Source organism: Melitaea cinxia, chromosome 17 (assembly GCF_905220565.1).
Source record: "Melitaea cinxia chromosome 17, ilMelCinx1.1, whole genome shotgun sequence".
NCBI lineage: Eukaryota > Metazoa > Arthropoda > Insecta > Lepidoptera > Nymphalidae > Melitaea > Melitaea cinxia.
Genome location: NC_059410.1, coordinates 4,696,171 through 4,720,366, shown reverse-complemented (window position 1 = coordinate 4,720,366; position 24,196 = coordinate 4,696,171). Strand labels below are relative to the sequence as shown.

At 32.9% G+C, this 24,196-nt stretch overlaps 1 protein-coding gene across 1 annotated transcript in view; it reads left to right on the top strand.

Moving 5' to 3' along the window:
* Positions 1-2,972: 2,972 nt before the first annotated feature.
* LOC123661819 (atrial natriuretic peptide receptor 1) overlaps positions 2,973-24,196 on the top strand; it is a 50,029-nt gene continuing 28,805 nt past the window's right edge. The window contains exons 1-7 of the mRNA XM_045596759.1: positions 2,973-3,120; positions 3,388-3,556; positions 14,223-14,388; positions 20,459-20,542; positions 21,055-21,217; positions 21,610-21,729; positions 23,966-24,075. Coding sequence (XP_045452715.1) covers positions 2,973-3,120; positions 3,388-3,556; positions 14,223-14,388; positions 20,459-20,542; positions 21,055-21,217; positions 21,610-21,729; positions 23,966-24,075 — 960 coding nt within the window. The remainder of the gene's footprint in view (positions 3,121-3,387; positions 3,557-14,222; positions 14,389-20,458; positions 20,543-21,054; positions 21,218-21,609; positions 21,730-23,965; positions 24,076-24,196) is intronic.

The following is a 24,196-nucleotide window of genomic DNA, read 5'->3' as shown; positions in this document are numbered from 1 at the left end:
TTAGTATGTCAATTTTTATACATTTATTTGTTAAAATCGATCTGGTTTATATGTCTTTGTTAAAAGATATCTATTATGTTATTGACTATACAAATTAACAAGATACTTCTTTAATAAAAATTTTGATTTGTCTATAATTTATAGGAAATGTATTATCTGTTTTTTTTTTTGTATGATTATTGAACATGTGAACACCAAATGCAAAGACGAAAGCATTTATAAAGTTACGCTTTGAGAAAATAATATATTATATTTTATTAAGTTATAGATATTTCATAGAGATTTTTTTATATGTTTATATTTATAACAGTTAATCAAATATGTTAACTTTTAGAGTTGTGTAAATGTTGAATTGTTGTATTTATTTCTTACATAAACTATTTAACATGAGTAAGTCTATTTTGTTATTTGTAATTATTTATAACACCAAATAGTACCTTTTAATATTAGTAATATGTGAAAATGTAAGCAGTGTGTAGAGGTTTTGTTGAATAAATGTCATGTTTAAAATAATTTGACTTTTTTATTTTTAAACCATTATTTTGCCTGTCTATATTCTATACTGTTATTATATTTAAATAATGGTAGCTAGCAGAGCATACAATGAAAATTATCCAACACGTACGTACATTTGTTTCATGAGATAATTGCCGCTCTAATTATAAGCAACACTGCATTCAATATGCATATAATACAACGACTAACAAAAACTTGAAAATGAAAACTAGCAAAAATTACAATGACAATTCATATAATTGAGGATTAACTTAAAGATTAAAGATTATTATTAACCAAGTTAAAAAAGAAAACGAGTGTGCTTTAGAGCACACGACTGAAGTAAAACTTCTTTAGTTGCCCCCACAGTAATATACGAAACGTAACTCATATCTCCTTCTTAACTTTCGTCCGATCACAATTTTTGTAACACTCCCATCTCGCGTTTATCAGCCTAAACCCCAAGTTAAACGTGCGTAAAGAAGTTGTACTTCAAAAAAATTAGATTAATATTTGACAAACCAAAGTAACAAGAAATTATAAATCTGAAGAGTTTGTTTCATTTAATTATTTATTTTATTAAAAAAAAAATATACGCGTCGACTTGAGAACCGCCTCCCTTTTTTCGTCGGTTAAAAATTGTCACAACTGTTCTAGGTCTCCTGACTTCTCTGCTATTAGTCACACAAATATTTTCGAGCCAGTTAAAAGATCGCATTAAACAATGTGTTGTTGTTACCCTTTATCTGCAAATCTCACAGAAAAACTATATACGACATTTTTATAGCTTGGAAGAATACTTTAAGTGTATTATAAGTATTTTAATAGATCAATAGATTTATGGTCTAAGAGTGTATAAGTAGTATTGTTTAATTAAGTTAAAGGAAACCCACTAACGAAAATTATAAAATACGAGAAGACCTTTCATTTTATAAATGTTTAAATCAGATTTAAATTAGTATAAAAATCTAAAACTTGAAATTTATTTATGTAACGATAATTTGAATGAGATATTCTTCATGATTGTTGTTGATTATTTTGAGTATTGTTTTGGCACCACTGGTTATGGAAGCTTTATAGTATTAGTGACCATAAAAGCTAAAATTTTATATCGGAAACGCACACAACACATTATCAGATGCGGTTATCGAACTCGCGACCACTAGCGTATCTGTCTGTTACTGTGACCACTGTGTCAACGTGTCGTCTTAGTTCATATATATCTGTTTATGGACTATAAAAATAAAATTAAGATGAGTAAATCTTCTAACAGCCGGAAAAAAATAGCAAACATCAGAAAGTATGTGGCTATAAGTCCTCACAGAATGTTATGTGAAGTTATAACGGCCATTATCGTCATAATATCTCGCACTAACAACACGGCTCGTAAACTTGTATTTAATGACGATAGCCGACATCTCGAACTATTGTGGCTAACCTTTTAATGTCTATTATATAATATACACTAAAAATAATATTTTTTCCTAGCCGTTTTCCTGAGTTTTATTTATATGGATTTAATTTATTTGTTTTTCCCTTTCAGTATTCTTGGCAGCATGCTATAATTTATACCATTATTATCTTTAAATATTTAGTTTGTAAGTTTCGCGGTAATAATATGTAATTGTATGTAAAATTCATAGTCATATTTCGAAATAAAGTATATATATATATATATATATATATATATATATATATATATATATATATATATATATATATATCTTCTATTTTCTTAATACATTTTATTTATTGTTTTCTAATTTTTACGCGAATTTTACTCATTTAAATGAAACAACTTTTTTGGACCTTCCGAAATGTCGGGAATCTAAAAAGTTAATAAACCGCGATAAAATCCGAAAAAGTTGTTACATTTTATTTATTTATACGAAATAGGTTGGCAAACAATCGTACAGCTCACCTGATGGTAAATGATTATCGTAGCCTATAGACGCCTACAACACCACAAGCATCGCAAGCACCTTGTCGACCCTAGCCCCAAGCCCCAGGAGCTCTGGTCACCTTACTTACCACAGGAACACAACACTGCTTGAAAGCAGTATTATTTCATTGTGATCTTCTGTAAGGTCAAGGTACTTCCCCAGTCGAGCTGCTCCAGATTTTGAGTAGAATAATTCCTGCTGTGCCCTACCTCAGTTAAAGGTACGATTACAAAATTGTGAAAAGTTTGAAAGCATTAGTACATTTTGACTGGCGACGGTATAGCATTAACACTTATAGTAATAAAACAGTAACGTTTTGTTACTCGATACTTTACGATTGTAGTAATATTAGGCTCAAAGCAAATTATGACAAGTAAAACTACCAGTAAAAGAGGTTACATATGTTTATGAACACTTAGAATCTTTTTGATTGTTTTCTTTAAAGTAGTTTTAAAATTTAATATAATTTTAAATAATTTAGCACACATTCCAGATTATAGTCTGCAACTATTTGTTTATAGAACAAAGCCTAAAATGTATTCAAACTGTAATGGGCAAGAGAGCGTTAATTTCATGATCTCTCATCAAGGGTTAATGGAGGGGAATGGCGGGAAACGCGACCTGTTGCGTCACTCCTCACAAGTCGCTTTATCAAATCCCAACGTCAGTTTATCACACGCCTGTTAGGATATCGCACGCTTTTCCGCCACTCGAGAATACAGGCGCGAAATCTCATATTAACTAGTTCCATGATACTGAAATTTTAAAAGTTATGACTTACACAAACTCTTAATTTCCTTAATATTGGTTATAATTATAACACTTTAATATATGTAACTTAAATCTATCACTTCAATATTTTCTTTGTAAATAATTTAAGACTATAATAAAGTTAAGAAAATGCATATCACAAAGTCTCGCCTATTATTAATGTTGCATATCTTGACAGTTTGCTCCTGTGAGCGGAAAGTGTACAAAATTGGAGTACTTATGGCCTCCAGATTAGATTCTCCATTTGATTTGGAACGTTGCGGTCCAGCGGTGGACCTGGCCCTGGATAAAGTTAACGAGAAGTTTCTGGCTCACCATAATGTGGAGCTGCAGAAAGTGCAGGGCAGGTAAGTTTGTGTTCCTTACTTGTAGAATATTTCTGTCTTCTGTTTGAAAAACTTCACGTGCTTATATTTTGTTTAATATGTCCTACCATGCAGTTTCTTGTTGATGAAACAAAGCTGATGATATGGCAAAAAGTTTATAATTTCTGAGTTGTTCGTAAGTACTTGAACTTGAAAAAATCAATATGTTTGTCTTGGGATTTAAATATTTATGTGTATAAAAGCAGCATACGACTATAAAATGAAATATTTTTTTAAAGATATATAAGAGTATTAAACAGATATCTAAAACTTTCATAAAATAGCCCGTCATTTAAATAGCGATCAAAATTTTAACTGCTTTAGGAGATTATTCTCTTTATAATTATTTTTTTGGATTTTTAGGATGAATAAAGGTTTCTTAAGCCACCAGCATAAGAAATATTTTAAAACTATCTTAATTCGAAAATTATTTTCTTATTGGTCGTTTTTTGTTAAAAGATATTTGTAATTTCTTTCAACAAGATGATATTTTTTTTTATATTATACTATTTTATATTTTATGACCGTCACATTCTTTAATTAAATCGATTTTAAATCGCTTTTATCGTAATATACATATTATTTCTACTTTATACAACAACTAGCTGTTGCCCGCGACTTCGTCTGCGTCGTTTTCTGTTATTATGATCGTAATTAAGAAGTTTTTAAAAGCATATATTTTAAAGTACTTCTGCGTAAATGATATTTTTAGTTTTATTTTTTTGTGGCAGAAGAACAAACTGATTTTCCCCGCAACCCGATCTTGACTACGTGACATATAGCTGGCCGTGTCAGTCTTGATGTAAATCGATTCCTACATATTTAAACGTTTGCCCCTGTGATTTATTAATTGTTACAGCAAAAGATAACTTAACGGGAAATTGGATTCTTTTAACATTAAAAGGTGAATTTTTGAATTTCATTTGGAATCATTGGGATGCGAGGTATAAGCACTGTTTGACCAACTGCTGGTCCAGTCTAAACTATTGCTACGATCACGTTGTTGCTCAGAAATTTGACTTGAAGTCGGGGCCCGTTACATAAATTTGGTGGTTTAAGATTTCTAAGTAAAATTATTAGGGCACCTAAGGGGTTCAAAGAGTTAATAAACTCCTTTGGGTAATGGACCGCATCTTCTTGATCCATTACATTATCGATAAATGTGTAGGTAACTATATATATATATATATATATATATATATATATATATATATATATATATATATATATATATATATATATATATATTTTAATATCTATACAATACACACACGATATATCTCCTGGAAGGGACCTAATATCTCTAAGAGTTCTATCTAGAGCCTCTACATGAACTCTATGGATCATGGTACATTCGTCCCAGACTATCAAAGTGACGTCTTGCAAAACTTTTCCCATTGGGCCATTTTTATGAATAGAGCACACGCTATCTTTCTGTAAAGAAACAGAGGCAGTTTAAAAGTGGAATGATGTTCGTCCACCTGTTAATAAAGTTGCAGCGATTCATGACGACGTTACTGCCAAAGCTAGTTTTCCCTGAAACCTTACTTCTGCTATCAATATCATACCCTTAATCGACAATACATTTTTTTGGATAAGGATTAATAATATTGATAAAATTCTGTGGCTAATAATTGGCATTAATGCATTAATTTCGACCAAATTTGATTACTATAAAAAGGTTAGGTATAGTGAGTAAATCTTAAAAAATAGATATACTATCACGGACATTTTTGTAGATCATTTAAAGAGTTTTTGCTACATTTTCCACTTATTCTTCGCTCCTATTGGTCGAAGCTTTTCATATCTTCAATCTATCTTGGTAAATAGACTATCGAACACAAAAATAATTTTTCAATTCGAATTAGTAGTTCCTGAGATAAGCGCGTTCAAACAAATAAACAAACAAACAAACAAACTCTTCAGCTTTATAATATTAGTTTAGATTAAATACTTGTGAAGAATAACGTATTTATTTAGATAAGGATTAATATCATGTTTATAAAAACACCTTCGCAAATAATGCAATATTTTAAAACAAATTTGGTTAGTATAATAAAGGTTATAGTGAGCCAACCTTTAAAGATAGACATACTGTTGCGGACTTTTTTTTAGGACTTTTAAACGGGAATAATTCTGTCATACATGATTTTTGCGAAACTTTGACTGTTTCCGCAGCGCACGCAGCGAATGCTCTCAAAAGAACCCCCAATTTTGAAACATTCTTCATTGGTGCTCCGCTCCTATTGGGTTTAGCGTGATGATATATGCCTATAACCTTTCTCGATAAATGAGCTATCTAATACTAAAAGAATTTTTCAAATCGGACCAATAGTTTCTGAGATAAGCGCGTTCAAACAAACAAACAAACTCTTCACCTTTATAATCTATCTATATCTATATATTATATAAAAGCGAAAGGTCACTCATCACGAAATCTCCGAAATTATAACAGTTACAAACTTGAAATTTGGCAGGTAGGCTCCTTATAAGACGTAGGCATCCGCTAAGATCGAATTTTACGAAACTCGACCCCTAAGGAGGTGAAACGGGGTTTGGAAGTTTGTATGAAAGTCCTATGTTTTTGAAGTAAGCGACTTGAAATTTAAAATGTATGATCTATAGATGGTGAGGAGGTGTCCAAATAATGCATCGTAATCTATATATATTAAAGAGAAAGGTCATTGACTCACTCATCACGAGAACTCAAAAACCGCTGGAGGGTCCATCCACCCAGGATGGACAAAGATGAAATTTGGCAGGGAGGTAGATTATAGATAGTAGACGTCCGCTAAGAACGGATTTTGCGATATTCCACGGCTAAGAGGGTTTAATTGGGGTTGATAGTTTGTATGGAACATATACAGCAGCTATAAGTTCGCCTGCTAGGTTATTTATACTGCAGACTGAAGATAAAACTAAAAATGTGGTGTATAGAGAGGTTTTATAAAAATAACTAATAAATTATACTAAATTGTGCCTTTTAAAAAATTATTCAGCATGATAAGCATTTCAAGTGACTGAAATAAAAAAATAATTTGCTTAAACATCTTGATAGTAATGCATATCTTCATAACCACGCGAACGTAGTCGCGGGCAACAGTTAGTGTATTATAACAATAAGTCCCCAAAAGTGTATGTGATCGATTCCCTCAAAATTTACTGAACGGCTTTTCATGCGGTTTTACCAATGGAGAGAGGGCTTCAAGAGAAAGGTTTACGGAACGACTAAGCCGATTTTGATGACATTTTGAGTTTCACTGGAACTTTGCCGGGAAAACTTTGTGACTCACTGATTTAAACGCGGGCGAAGCCGTGGGCACAGCTAGTTATATATAAATATATTGTTATATTGTGGAAAACAATAAAACAACAAAAAGCAGTGGACTGACTGACTGACTTGATATAACGCTTAAACAGATAGTCGATTCCGTGTTCATCATCATTATCATCTTCACTTTAGTTTGATACAATCTACTGCTGGACATAGGCCTCCGCAAGTTCAAGCTCCTCATGTGTGTTTGCCATAGTCACCACGGTGGACAGGCGGATTGGTGACCGCAGGGCTGGCTTTGTCGCACCGAAAACACTGCTGTCCGTCTTCAGCCTGTGTATTTCAAATCCAGTAGTTGGATGGTTATCCCGCCACCGGTCGGCTTTTTAAGTTCCAAGGTGGTCGTGGAACTGTGTTATCTCTTAGTCGCCTCTTACGACACCCGCGGGAAGATAGGGGGCGGCTATATATTTTATTGTCGTAACAACACAGAGATTTTGCCCAAATGAAAGTCAAGTAATAAATTAAAAAATAAAAAATAAATAAAACAACTACCGCAGGTTAGCTGGAAGAGACTTCTTCTAGAGTTATCTCTACCGGCTTTCTACATATAAATTATATAATGTGTATAACGCCTGACTGAGCGCAGTAGTCAGTGGTCATCGTCCGGGCTACATCTGACGCCCGTTAGCAATAGTTTTCATTCATTAGTTTTGTTTCATTGCATATTGGAAAATTACTAAAATCGGAAACATTGACATTTTTTTTATTGTCCGCTTAACTTAAACACGCCAATACGCCAACACGCCAACATGCCAAAACTCCAACACGCCAACACGCCAACACTCCAACATGTCAACACGTCAACACGCCAATGCGTCAATACGCCAACACGCCAACACGCCAATGTGCCAATACGCCAACACGCTAACACGCCAACACGCCAAAACGCCAACACGCCAATGCGCCAACACACCAACACGCCAATACACCAATGCGCCAACACGCCAACACGCCAATGTGCCAATACGCCAACACGCCAACAGTCCAACACGTCAACATGCCAACACGCCAAAACGTCAACACGCCAACCCGCCAATGCGCCAACACGCCAACACGCCAATGTGCCAATACGTCAACACGCCAACCCGCCAACACGCCAACATGCCAATACGCCAATACGCCATACGCCAGCATGTCAAAACGCCAACACGCCAACACGCCAATGCGCCAACACGTCAACACTCCAACACGCCAACACGCCAACACGCCAACACGCCAACACGCCAACACGCCAACACGCCAACACGCCACACGCCAACACGCCAACACGCCAACACGCCAACACGCCAACACGCCAATGCGCCAATGCGCCAACGTGCCAACGCGCCAATGCGCCAACACTTTTTCTTAAGTTTACACATTTATATATTACCTTACGTGTTTAAGCACGGCGGCATATAATTAATTTAATATCTTCCACCTTCTGTAACAAACTCTAAAATTCATTGTTGTTTTAAGTTTTTTAGGGTTCCGTACCTAAAAAGGTAAAAACGGACCCTTATAGGATCGCTTTATTGTCCGTCTGTCTGTCAAGACACTTTTTCTCAAAAACGCGTAGAGGGATCAAGCTGAAATTCATATAAAATACTCAGGCCTCCTGACCTTTGAAGCTGTGGAAAAATTAAACCTTTAAGTCAACTCAATTAAGAGATACAGTTGTTTATGCTGTAAATTTTCGACACTCGCAAGGAAATCAAAACCTGCAGAGTACTTCCCGTGAACCCAGAATCTTGAAATTTGGTACAAAGCAACATCTTATAGGCATCGCTCAAAAAAGGGAAAATTGCGAAAAGCATAAATTTCTAGTTAAATCATTTAATAAAAAATATTTTTGCTAATTTTTGTACGGAACCCTCGGTAAGCGAGTTCGATTCGCACTTGGACACTTTGTGGTTTTTTTTAACCGACTTCCAAAAAAGGAGGAGGTTCTCAATTCGACTGTATTTTTTTTTATGTATGTTACATCAGAACTTTTGACCGCGTGGACCGATTTCGACAAATGTTTTTTTAATCGAAAGGTGGTGTGTGCCAATTGGTCCCATTTAAATTTATTTGAGATCTAACAACTACTTTTCGAGTTATATCTAATAATGCGTTTTTACTTGACGCTTTTTTCGTCGACCTACGTTGTATTATACCGCATAACTTTCTATTGGATGTACCGATTTTGATAATTCTTTTTTTGTTGGAAAAGAGATATCTCTAGTTTAGTACCATGATAAGAAAACCAGGATCTGATGATGGGATCCCAGAGAAATCGAGGGAAACTCTTGAAAATCCGCAATAACTTTTTACTGGGTGTACCGATTTTGATAATTCTTTTTTTGTGGGAAAGAAGATATCCCTAGTTTAGTACCATGATAAGAAAACAAACAAAACCGCAAAAATCCGCAATAACTTTTTACTGGGTGTACCGATTTTGATAATTTTTAATTTAATCGAAAGCTGATGTTTGTCATGTGGTCACATATAAATTTTATTGAGATCTGATCACTACTTTTTGAGTAATCTTTGATAACGCGTAGTTACTTAAATATTTTTTCGTCGATCTACGTTGTATTACTCGTCGATGTAATTGAAGTCGGTTTTTTTTCGTTTGCGAGCAAACACAATTATTTCTTTGTAATGGAAAACGATTGCTGCTTAATATTTCAGCGTGGATTGAGATATACCCTTTCTTGTATCGGAATTTTTTATACACACTGGCTTAACAATTTACCAATCACAAAATAAAATTTTAAAAAAGATTTATTAGAAATTTTATTCATACTTGTACAAAATTTGAAATCGTAACTAAGCGTAAAACCTTGGTTTTACTTCTAAAATGTATAAGATAGAATATAATATAGCAGAAAAATGGTCTAATTAATAAGAGTTCCTCATTTGTATCACGTACACAGTAGTCTTAACTTCTCATTTACAATTTTTATGTAATAAAACTCTATATGAATAAAGCAGATTCCTACTTTAATTAATCACGATTTTTTCTTAGTTTAATCATAGGTACTGGTACTACGGTATGTAATTTAAAAAAATGTTAAGGTTTATGTACGCAGCAGTATTTTTATTTCATACTAGCTGACCCGGCGAACTTCGTATCGCCTAACAGTGACTTTTAAGTATTATCACAAATCTTTTGTATGGGAGTATAGAAAAGTGTTGTTTTTAGACTTTTTCAGGAAATTTTAAATTTTTTTTTTAGAATTTTTCTCTCCGTAAGAACCATCCTCGTACTTCAAGGAATATTTAAAAAAAAATTAGCGAAATCGGTCCAACCGTTCTCGAGTTTTGCGCTTAGCAACACATTCAGCGACTCATTTTTATATTATAGAAGATATTACTCCATTTTCCTTTCAATATAAAAATATAACATTAGGTATAAAAGATGATACGATGATAATACTTTTACTCGTAATTTTCTAGACGTAACATTTTCCATGAAAGCCTCAAACTTCACGACACCTATAAAACGTTACTATAAACGTATACAATTTTTTTACTTATTAGGCATTCCACTCACGAAAACCTTGGCTCTATCCTTAAAATAACTTCTGAAATAACTTTGTTTATAATCTGAGATAACTTTGAGAAAAGTTTCTTTGTTATGTGAAGTCATCAATATTGTTTCAAGTTTATTTTAAATAAATAGTGGGTACTAGTAGTTTATTTTAAAAATAACACAAGATGATCAGCGAGTTTTTAAAATTTGTATGTTTGTTAAATAATTTCATATACAAGTATATACTAATATGTGAAGCAAAAACTTTGTACTCTTTTTTAAGAAAATTGCGCGGACGGCGGAGTATGAAATTTTGACATCACACTCACGTGGCTTATATAGAGAAGGAGTGTAGTATGCTTTTAAATTATGCATAAAAAATACATTAAATCAGTAAAAAAACACACACTACCATGTATTTGACATACACGCAAATACACTATTTTATTATTACATAAGTAATGTCTTTGACAACAGAACCTTAACCCTTAATTAGGCGCATTAAGAAAATCACCCAATTAGTCGCATGGGGTCTCGAGTGACCCCAAAAACAAAATTGAAAAAGGAGTGTATGAAATAAATAAAACAAAGATTGGATTATATTAATAATGTTCAGCTTATACTCGTAATTTAAATTAATTATGGTCGAATTTCGACCACTAGGTAACCATTAGTTTAATCAAATTGTCACAATTATTCAATACATGGTTCCGTTGCCTTGTTATTTTTTTTTTGTTAAACAATTAAAGAAGCGTCAAAAGTGACCTAGTTTGCTATAATTTTCATTCATTCGTATTTCAATAGTGTCAACAGAGTGTTATATGATTTCATCTGCTACAAAGGCTGGTAAATACACGGAGGAGATTTATGGTGTGGACTAGATACGATAGATTATAATACTTTCATACATTTTGAATATTTTTTTATTTTTTTTTAATTTAACAGGTTTACCTACAGCTATTTACATTAATATAACTTAAAATTAATGACAAATATTACAAAATTAAATGCAATAACTAATTAAAGGTAAACACCACATGCATAACAATAAAGACATTACACAAAAATTACACAAAAAATTACAATCAGCAAACTTACTAGTTAAACTTGGTTATCTAAAAATATTCAAAACTAGAAAAAGAAAAGTTATCCGCTGATGGTACCAGAATATAATAAAATTACAAAGACATTGTCAAATACTGTACATATATTTTAACACATTTTTACGGTAGGAATAGATGGAATCAGCGTGAAGGTCAACCAAACCACTACAGCCGTTTATAAATTTAGAGATTCGTGGCACAAGGGAACTAGAACCTAGAACAGTTCTTCTAAGAGGGGGGCATAGAGGGGTAATTGGTCTCCTAGGAGTACGCTTGGGAACACGGAGGTTAAAAGAGTGTAACAAATGTGGACAATCAACTTTGTTGTTAAAAATTTTGTAGACAAACATTGCGTCTAATAGTTCTCTACGTTTTTCTAATGATAGTAGACCAAAATACTGAAGTCTACTACTGTAAGAAGTAACTTTTTTTGTCTTTCCTTCGGAGAACGCAAGATGCCACAAAAATCGTTTTTGTATTCGCTCTAAACGTAAAGAGTGTACACAGTAATGCGGACGCCACACCACACTGCAATATTCCAAGATACTGCGAACCAAAGAGTTAAATAATAATATTTTAGAATTTCTATGTTTGAGGTCTTTAGTGTACCTGATCACAAATCCCAACATTTTAGAAGCTTTGTTGCAAATATTCTCAATATGAGGAACAAAAGTAATTTTCCTATCAAACAAAATACCTAGATCTTTAATAGTGTCCACCTCCTGAATCAAATTGTCGTGAATATGGTATTCAAATGTATGATTATATTGCTTTCTAGAGAACGACAAGAAGAAACATTTTTTATAATTCAGTTGCATATTATTTAACCTGCACCATTCGATGAGCTTGTCAATATCGCTTTGCAACAACGTAGCGTCAGAAACTGATTCTATAATTCTCAAAAATTTTAAATCGTCAGCAAACAAATAGGGTACAGAAAACTGAAGGTAATTAGGTAGATCATTTATAAATATGTTAAACAAGACAGGCCCCAAATGAGAACCCTGAGGCACACCTGAAGCTATACTACGAGTGCTAGAGCTAAATCCGTTCACTACTACATAGAAACCTCTGTTCGATAAGTAAGATGATATCCAAGACAAAAATGTCCCTGTGATCCCGTAATGTGACAACTTATCGATTAATATTTCATGTTGAACTCTGTCGAAGGCTTTACTGAAATCTGTATAGATAACGTCAACTTGTTTACCAGCATCGACAGCCTCCACTAAATATTCAGTGAACGTACTAAGATTAGTGCAAGTAGATCTAGAACTTACAAATCCGTGTTGGTGTTTACTAATATACATACGAAAATGTCTCTGAAGGACAGGACAAACAAGTGATTCAAATATTTTGCCAAATGCAGAAAGTATTGAAATAGGCCTATAATTTGAAACACTTTCCTCACTTCCATTCTTGTAAACTGGAACTACTTTTGCTGTTTTCCATACTGAAGGAAAAACACCTGTAGAAAGAGAGGTATTAAAGATTGTTAGTAACGGATTAACTAATTCACCCGCTAATGTTTTAATAAAAGAAGGAGGCACATCGTCTGGACCTGCTCCTTTATTATCATCCAAAGTTACTAATTTAGCTAGAACACTTTCTTTATCCAATAATGGCGCTTTAAGGGACATTGAATTTAATTTTAAGGATAAAAGGAAATCTGAACGGACAACGTTTGTTTTTGTGTTATGATTCTGTTCATAAACAGAGGAAAAATTACTTGCAAACATATCGCATATGATCTTCGTATCAGACGTAGTTATATTCCCATCAGACATACTAGCTGGATATCGACTAGAACCACCTCTTTTACTTTTAACTAGAGACCAAAACAACTTAGGATTCTTGGTTAATCCAACTTCTAGCTTCCCCATGTAATCATTGTAACAACATGTAGCCAGCCTTTCACACCTGCTACCAACAATATTCAATTCAATTCGATCACGAGGGTTCTTATATTTTTTATATCGAAGTCTTATTTTATTTTTTTCTTTGAGATTTTTAATTAATTTTTTACTAAACCACGGCGGATAAGAACTAGTTTTAACTTTCTTTAATGGAACGAATTGCTCTATTGCCTTGTTTAGAACTTCATAAATCTGCCAACCTTCTCATCAACATCATTATTCCTACCAAGCAGTTGTTTCCAGTCCAGTTGATTGAAATATTCACGAATGGAATCATAGTCGGCCCTTTTGAAATTGTGTTCTATAGTAAGTAATATAGAGGAACCTTTTCCAAGAAAGCCTTAACCCGTTAACAAAAAGAAAATCATTAAGGCTGAATAATATTATCCACATTTAGTAAGACCAATGACGAGAATATTGACTGTAGTTTCTTTAATGCTACTGAGTGTACCAATATAATTATAAAAAGAATATTTTCTGTATTATTTAATTATTTTAGGAAACATCACACTGAAGCTTGATTCCATTAAAATTTCAAGTAACATTCTACCTCCTACAGTAAAAGAAAAATGAAGGGATGAAAGATTAAATTTACGTTAAAACTTTTTAAGATGTTTCGTTCCTAACAATAAATGAATTACTTTTTCCTATGAAACGGTTCTATTGTTTTTGTTCATATATTATTTTATATATTATAATATTTGAATTAATAAATTTTGCCGTTTATAATTTTAATTCATATCACCTCTTACCATTTTGTTCTTTAATATATAAAGTAAAACTTTGTACGCAGTTACCCGTCCTGCTCGGGCGCGATAGCCCCCGGCTTGGCTGCGGACATGCATTTTAAAGATGATGTAATCGCCTTCGTTGGGCCCGCCTGTGCCTTCGCGCTGGAACCTGTCGCGAGGCTGGCTGCTTATTGGAATACGCCTATCATCACTGGAATGGGAGATCAGGTAATATTATATACTTATGAATATTAGAAAGCGAATATTTTTATTATTTATCGTATTTCCAGATATTCGAAAGAATACGTTTCATACAGCTTACTACCAAAAATTTGGTACTATATGGTGATACATACATAATATCTACGCAATATCTGCATTTTAAAATGTTAAAGGCCTTAAAAATAAACTTTTTTCTTTTAGAAAACATTCATAACATAAAAACTTTTACTTTGCGACTGATCAAAGCATCATTTTGTGCTAAAAAAAATTAAAAGATGAGAATTTAAACACTATATCAACAATGTTAGTGATATTTCAAATAAACTGACACAAATTGTCCTGAATAATTGTGTTAAGCCGTATTTATATACACTAATAAATCTTATTTTCCTTCCTTGATAAGGGATGAAAACTAATTTTAATTACCGTGGCCGAAAACGTTAGAAATTTATTCATTATTCATATTTCTATATAAACTTTCTTTTTTTAAGCTCAACATATAACACGTTTGTGTTTTCTTTTATATGATAAAAGTAACTTGAACATTAGTGAATTACGTTTAGCGACAGCCGGAGGGCTTTAAAAACCAATACTTTTCAGTACTTTATTTAAAATTAATTAAAATTACAATTAACTTAAGAGAACAAATAGCTAGATCACAATGGAAACGGATAGTTCAAGACCGCGAAAAGTGGCAATCTTTGGAAGAGGACTTCACCTGAGAGGTGTTCCTAAGTAAATAGTTATCTGCAAATAAACATAAAGTGCAGCGTACTACCAGTTAAATAAACTAAACTAAGCAATCTAAAATAAATATAAAAGAGTAACATGTGCAATAATTGTATATAATCTTTAAAAACAATTAATAGTAGTAGTAGAGTAGGTACTTATAAGAAAATTGTAACATTAGGAAATAAATTTTCGTTTTTATTATATTTATTTATAGCTGTACCCGCGATTCGTCCGCGTGGTATTTAACAAAAAAGTTATTGTTTAGTTCGCAGAGCTATAAAATAAATAAATTTCTAAAATACAAATAGCCTAAATTACTCCTTACTATATCAGCTATCTGCCAGTGTAAGTTCCGTCAAAATCGGTCTAGCCGTTTCAGAGATTAGCCGGAACAAACAGACACACAGACAATTTTTTTAAAATGTTATCTTGGTATATGTATCGTGTATATGTCCATATGAATTAAGTAAAAAGCGGTTCTTTTAATATTACAAACAGACACTCCAATTTTATTTGTTTGTATAGATTTAATGAGACTATACCTACTGATCGATGCTTGTATTAGATATTGAATGAAAAATTTAATTAAATATAATTATTAAAGAAAATTTAAGAATGTTAAAATGTAATTAATAATGGGATCACACGTTGCAACAAAACTAGTGGCGGCGCGAGGCGTCAGTACTTCACTTGTAGGTATCGTGTGTAACAAGTCATTTTATTTAAACTTGTTTAGTTTAGTATTAGATTATTTCGGAATCATATATTAATAGTAATTAATTGTCAACAATGTACCTACTGGAGCTTATAACATACGTACAAAAATTAAAAGGTCGGACTTTTATTCATTGGGTAACAAAAGAGACGCGTCTGTTCTATTAGTCCTAAGTTTTTGACATTTCCATTCATCTCGGTGCCTAAAGTATCATATACCTTTTGACTGCGACTTTTTAAAAAAATTTTTATCCATCAAACTTTGTGTGACTGAGTTGGAAGGATGTCCACTTACTGTTCACTTACTTTTGTATGTTTTTAGATATTGTGAAGTATATTTTACCCTACTCACTATGGTACGTCTCATTTGACAAAATCGAGAACTGCGACAATTGTAGTTGATCTCTTATTAATATAGAAAATGTATAAACATCTATAGAAATATGTATAAACTAGTATTGCTCTGCAGTTTCACCCGTTAAGTACGGGTGCTACCTAAAATTGCAATTTTTCTAGGAATTTTATACCGAATAAATTTTATTTCAAACAGTTGTTTAATGGTCAGAAATCGGTAAATTGAGCGTCTGTTGTCGCACTGGGGGTGGAGCAAAAGGAGACAGCATGAAAAAGCCATTAGAAAAAAATCTGCTCCGATGAATTTTATACCGAGCAAAAATGTATTAGGATAGGTATGTTACAGTAGTGAGACTTTTACTGCTTGAAATTCCTTGATACTACAGTACATATTGATATAATTTAAAACTAACACAAAATTAGTAAATAAAATGTGGTGCTTTTTATATTAAATTGATATTATACTTATTGAATTTAAACATAATATAGTTTAAATGTTGAAAAAACAAACAAACAATCATCGTCAGCTGATTGTTTATGGGTGTAAAGATCGTCAGTTTATTTTCCAAATAGACTACAACGCTTAAACGCATTCACACCCCCTTCAAAAATCAACGGCTATAAAAGCTCGTCGCAAGATTTACCTAAGTAGGGCTTTCACTGAGGCAAGTCATTGGCAGGTTTTTTAAAACGTCGTTTTAAATATTTATTTTTAACTTTTTAATTGACGCGACACGTTTCTAAATCCGGTATTCTCAGCAACTTCTTACATTTGATATCCATTTTGTAGGAAAGCGTAAAAGACTTAGCCCGCAATTTTAGAAGCCCGTCATATTGAATTTAGAGTAAAGTCACTTTATTTTTCGAGTTAATCTCAGTGAGTCCTTTTATTTGATACTCATATTGTTGGAATGCATTAAAACTAACTAGTCCGCCACATTGAGTATTCCACTATATTGCATTTGGAATTACATCACATAGCTTACCATACATTGTCATTTCAATTTCGGCTCAGTCAGTTGAAAATACATTAATCAAAATTTAGTTGCAAGATAACCCTAAAAAACATACCGCTTTTACTCAAAGCTTTTAAAATTGACAAAATTCTAAACTTTTGTATCTCAGTAATGGATTATCATAGAGAGTTGGCTCAAATTACAATAAAAAGGATTAGACTTATACTTTACAACATATTTATTGCAAAATGTTTTCTTCGCTTCAGCTTATCGCAGTCCACAGTAGGACACATTTCTCCCCCAGTTTACGCCAAACATCCTAGTTTTCTGCAATCCTCATCTAGACTCCGTTGGCAATCTTATCTACATATAATCTTAACGTCGATCCAGCGGACTCGAGTTCCTGACATGTCCTGACATATTTGCTCCAACGGATATCAAACCGGTGACACACTTGACCAGCGCACCGCCACTTGCACACAACTTGCGGGTTCCATAGGCTATGTCGGTTACTTTCGTCGATCTTCGAAGTGAGCACTCGTCGAAACCTGTTTAATCAAGCAAGCTCAATAGAATTCTATTGCTGGTTTATTTTTGCCTAGTAAGATTGTAAGGTCTTGATAGACATAGTACTAGGGTGCTGTATCAGTGTCCTCTTCCTAGTGCACCCTGAGTAACGTATCCAGCAGCAGTCGCTACTGCGTAAGGCTACCGAATGAGGCGTAGAGGCCGTATGTGGTTCGCTCCGGTTTCATGGCATACTAGCGGAGAAACTTCGGTGTCATTGCACTCAAACGTCGTGAGCTGCGGTGGTTAGATGGGTCTTACCTACACTCACCCAGCAGTCAGACAGATCTTTGGCTTGTCTTACTTGTTTATCGTATTTTCGTTTTTTTTTTTTTTATATCACTAGGTCTTATCTTAACCTTAACCGGTCGAAACGCGAGAACGAAAACCTCTAACACCAACCATCCCTAAACCCAAGCGGCGACGTAGCATCAGAGAATGCATGGCTAAGGTTCACTCTCGACTGCAAAGTCAAATTATCGGTCGATACCTTTTTTTAATGCTGGGAAATGCTTTTATTTGCATGAAAAGAAAGTGCCAAATACCCTCTTCAACCCAGTGGTGCCCTCATTATCGTAGTGAGGCACCACGGGATCACTTGCGCATGCTACCGCGAGGACTTAACTATTGGTCCGCCTGACTGGTCGACACCAGCAACAGGTCACGCTAAGCTTATCCAATTACAGGGAATACTTATATCGAGGCTGTTGCGTCGATTAAGGCAGTTTTGTATGTGTTCGATAAATGGGTGCCATCTGAAGAAATGGTGAGACTCTAAGCAGAAATTCCGCGCTGGGAAGAAGATATCGCGGCTCTACGAGCGGAAGTTGCTGAATGCCGGGAATCCGTGCGTTCTTAATTTGAGTGATTAGAAGTGAAATATATTTAAAAAAAAATATGTCGTTATGCACGAAAAACATCGACACAGATTTTGAATAACATAATAAAACTACGTCATTATTATCAAAGTGCATAGTTTTTTAAATAAAGATAGTCTTAATCTTGAGTTGCTGGTAAATATAAACAGAGCCAACATTTTTTAAATTTTTGTTAGTCAAATTATATAAGTACAAGATTCATCTAATTTTATTTTCAAAAAGGCAATTCCAATTATTTAGACATAAAAAAGCAGATTTGTTTCTAAATAAAATTTGTGGAGAGATAAACCTCTAAATAAATTACAAGCCAAAGTTCTAAGATACACAATTATTTTAAATGTGTGATTAGTAGTCACTCATTCCTAAGTATTATAATTAAGCCAAAATACATCGTAAATTGGTCCCCGCTGGTTAAATCTTGAGTTAAAAAGGCTTTATCTTTCAGTTGTCAGTAATTACTTAACTACGTTCAGTAGAGGTCAAGGTAATTACAATTGGAAACTTTCATTAAATGAAACAAAAACAATTAAGAGTTTACTTTTTTGCTTAATTACTTCGAACAGAGAAATTACAGACTTGAAACAAAAGGCAAACTTTTATATCTCTACAAACATTTCGTTCAAACAGATGGAATGTTGGAACTTATGGTACTTGTTTAAACATGTTTATGTATGTTTAGTAAATAATTAATTTCTCTTTAACAATGTTACGTTCCCTATTTTTTTTAAACAGTATAGAATTACTTTATTAGCCAATAAGAGATTTTTTTATTATTAAGAAATAGAACTACCTACTGTATTTTATGTTACAGTAGATTGACTGTAACATAAAATATTTAAATTATTTTTTGAGAAAAACATCGAAGGTTATTCGCATAGTGACTACGTCACTTATTACGATGCTTTGTACAGGTTACTCTTCCAAAGAGGGTGAGAGTAAACACTTCCTTCCTCATAATTTTCCCTCACATTTTTGTCAAATTCTTGAACTTGTTATGTAAAGGTTATAATATTTATCAAATTTTTTATTAATGTTCTATCTGATAACAGCAGAACGGCAGCCACAAATATCAACATAGTTGAATATTTTTTTTGTAAAACAAACTTTTATTTTTTATATAACAAAATACTCGTGTATTGTTTGCAAACGAATCAGCAAAATAGTGTTAGAGAAAAGCCTCTGGGAGCAGTGATTACGCGCTCGATTCGCCAAGTACCCCGTGGTCAAGGGTACAAACAAATCAGTTTGAGAGCCGGTGGGAATGTTGCCCGCGAACTTGGCATTGAGGTGATGGTAATGGGATTGGATTTAAGTGTAATGGACCGAGAGAACATCTCTGAGGTATTAGGGACAAATAGATTGTCGGCTTCAATAAATAGGATGTTTCGAAAACAAATGAGATAGGTAACTTGTGCTTCGATTGCTTCGGAAACTTTTTTATTTTTAGTTGCTAATCCTTAAGTTTTAATAAAAATTTATTATAATAGTATATAAATTTATTTACTTTAGATCGTCCATATTATTTTAGCGTATTTTAGGCATACACTTACTTTTTTTCATAGTTAAGTTACATTAGAAACCGTTATCGTAATTATTGTGTGGAAATTCACATGCGACAAAAGTTTTTAGTATAATCTTTTTTGCATATATTGTTGATGTTTTGTAACTAATAAATAAAAAAAGTTCGCTTACTTTTCGATACTGTACCGTTTCAGTAGAAAACAATATAGGTAACTTTTGGCGCCAAAAATAAATGTATTGGACGAGCATCATTACAAGTACCCAAGTATGTTTTGACCTACTTAAAATTCGCTCTGTATTTGACATAGACCGAGAAACTGAGATGTTTTCAAATCACTTTTGTTTCTGCATCAGCCTCCATCTGAAGGAGAATTAGCAGCGCCTGCCAGTGTCGTTAGTCGAATGCATAGACTGAGGAACCTACGCAAAGGGACAAGGGTGAGCGTAATGTAAAAATCTATAATAATTAGCTAGGATTTTTCTTGTAAGTGTAACCTTGTAACCGATGTAATATTTTTGAGAGGGAAAGGCCGTCAACACAATACCATCTCCTTTGTCCTTAGGTTGCCTGGAAGAGATCGCTTTTCAGCGATAAGGCTGTCCTTTGTACTTTATGATACTTTGTTAAATCTATTTTGCTGTGTAATTTTTGTTTTTGGTGTACAATAAAGTGTATTATTATTAAAAAGGTGGCCTTATAAGTATCTCATTTTGCAAACCGAATGAATAAACAACTAAAGTAATGAAATATCCCATCATATTTAAAAAAAAAGTAAAATTTATTTTTTATCTGTCACTGTTCGTTAACATTTTTGGATTTCGAATGTACTAGAAAAATATTATTTAGGGATAACATCGTATTAATTGTAAAATTACAAATAAAAAAATCTCTGGCAGCTACAGCAGAAGCTAAAATAATGCTCAAGTAAATATTTTGTTTACAATTACAGCCTCAAACGTTGTTTAATGACAAAGGCAAGTATCCAACTCTGACACGCATGTCGTACTGCCAGTGTCGCCTGCCGCGAGTTTTCACGAGCGTATTCGAGCGCTTCGGCTGGGCACACGTCGCCTTACTACTGGATAAATCTGATCTATTCTCACTCACTGTTGGTGAGCATTTTGTGTGATATATATGTTTTGGATATATTAAGTATTATATAGTTCCTAAATTTATGTGATTGCAATCTTTTTCTGCAATATATGATTTGGACGTATTTTGAAAAAGATTAGAATTATTTACGTCTATATACAGTTACCAATAGTTTTATTTTTAATTAATGAATTTTAACCCTCAATACCCCTTCAATGGTTTCATTATTTAATAACATATTATAATGTCTAATATTGTAAAATAAATAATTTATTTATATATTTTTGTTATGGACTTTACGTTGCTTTATACTGTTGATTGAATAACATTGTACACGTGTATATTCGAATATTTTACAAAGTACATTTCATTTAAATCATTATTTCTTATCTTCTTTTTACCTATCAAACAGGAAAAAGCCTTGAATGGGGCTTGAGGAAAGAGGGCTTACTGAAAGCTGTAAGAGAATTAGACGGCAATGAAAGGGAGTCTTGCGAAGCACTTCTGAAGGATGTCAGTATGTACGCTAGAGGTAAGGTCATTTTATATTATTGTAGACCTAACAGACGGTCTTGAGAGTTGTCAAACGCGTAAAGTATTAGGTAAAAAAAGAAATTCCGTATAACGGACACTCGAATCACCTCACATGAAATAATAATACTATTTAATAAATTTTATAATCTTTTTTCATACCTACCAAAAATACACAACAAAAGATTATAAATATCAGTCGAATCATTTCGGACCGTGACCACAAACACTGTAACACGATTTTTTTTTTATATCTATACTAATATTATAAAGCTGAAGAGTTTGCTTGTTTGTTTGATTGCTTGAACGCGCTAATCTCGGGAAATACTGGTCCGATTTGAAAAATTATTTTAGTTTTAGAAAGCCCATTTATCGAAGAAGACTATTTTTTTTTTCAAATTAACGCATGTGAATTTGCGAGGCACAGGTAGTATAAGATATATATCGAAGTAGTTTCATTAATTAGTAACTTCATTAACCCTTTGTGTTTCTCGAGTCTTAAAAACAAGTTGCACTTTCGAACTAACTGAAAACAAAAACTTGTTTTCTTAAACCTTACTAACAAGTGTTAATATATATAACATTAAACTATCACTGCCAAGCGTTCATATTAGTATTTAACAAGTGTTAATATAGTCGACGGTATAATAATACGTATTTAATATTCCATTTTTAATATACGTGTTAGGCCGAGGGTAGATGTCTTAAATTAAATTATATTCGTACAAGCACGTTCTATGTAAATTTTATAAACCTTAAAAGGGACGTTATATTTATGTTTGGAAAATAGGAATATTTTTGCAAATATTCATGTGTAAGCTAAACTGAATTAGACTGTACAGTTCTACTAATTGGCCTTTTTCTCCATACAGGAAATGGGTCGAAGATTTATACATATATTTGATTGCTTTTTATTATTTAAACACATATAAATAGCTAGTTAAGAATATAAGTACAAAGAAGAAGTATTAACGTTTTATTTCGGTAAAATTCCCTCAATATTACATGATTTTTAAATTAAACATTTAACTACGAGTAATTTATTTATTACTAGCGACCCGCCATGGCTTCGCACGGGTGCAATGCTGATACTAAATATACTACATAATGTCTTTATTTATAGTGTGAAGCTAACTTATAGCATGGTTATTAACATAATAACAACAACATTCAAATATGCGTCGTTAGATTACACGTTGTTACAGAATGCGTTGAAGAAATAAAGGTTCACTGCTCGTTCCCCGTAGGTGATAGCGTGATAATATGTAGCCTATATGTTTTACCCGACTTCTTAATAATATTCGTGCCAAATTTGAAGTAAATCTATGCGATACTTTTTGAGTTTATCCCGGACATACATACAGACAAACAGACAAACAGATAAAAATTCTAAAAACTATATTTTTGGCTTCGGTATCGATTGTAGACCACACCCCAAGTATTCTTTTTAAAAAATATTCAATGTACAGTTTTGACTTTCCTACCATTTTATTATATTTATTTATTATAAAATTTTAATAATAGCTTGCCTTATTGCCATAAAATTGCCTGTACAATAGAAATCACGATATTATTTTTTGAAAGTATACTTTAATAAATTGTTAAAAAACTAAGAACTAAAGTTCTTAAGAAAACGCTTCTAGTGTAGAATCATCTTTCTGACCTCGCAATCTGGAAAGTTCTGAGCATAGTTCAAAGTCAATACGTTCATTGGTTCAAGACTAATTTGGTACGTGTTATGTTTGACGTTAACAGATTTCATTCTTTGCTTCTCTAGGCTTCGATGGCCTTGTATCAGAAATTATTACGGTTGTGTTCGACTTCTAATTTATTTATAATTTTGTTTACTAGATATATTATCTTAATATGGATTCTGTTAGAAATCTGTCGCTATAGTAATCAAAAATAGACAATATCAACGACAAATAATCAGAAATAGACAGATCACCGAAACATACTTCTAGTCCGTATAATAGGTACCTACGCTCTTGGATTTTTGATATTTTACAATGAAGGTTTAATTAAAAGCCGAAAACGATTTAAGCAGGAATGAAAGACGAAATATGTAACAAATTTTGTTTTGTAATAATTTAAGGAACTTATTAGAAATATGTCATTTGAATAAGAGGATGCTGGTACATTTTTATCGTGTATTTGTATGTAGGAAAATGCAAATATATAACTAGCTATACTATTCTTAGCTTAAATTAGTTATGATATGATGTTCTTCGCTGTAGTGGTAATTCTGAGCGTCCGCGGATCACTGGTGCGCGAGTTCCTCCTTGCTGCACACTCCCTCGGCATGACTAGGGGTGACTGGGCTTTTTTGGACGTGGAAATTTTTCAGGTGATTACCTATTTTACTAAGGTTTTCGTAAAAATACACTGCAGAGTGCGTAGCATAATAAGTAATATAACCAAGAAACAAAAATAATATAGTTTGTACATAATATGGTATGTTGTTGGCC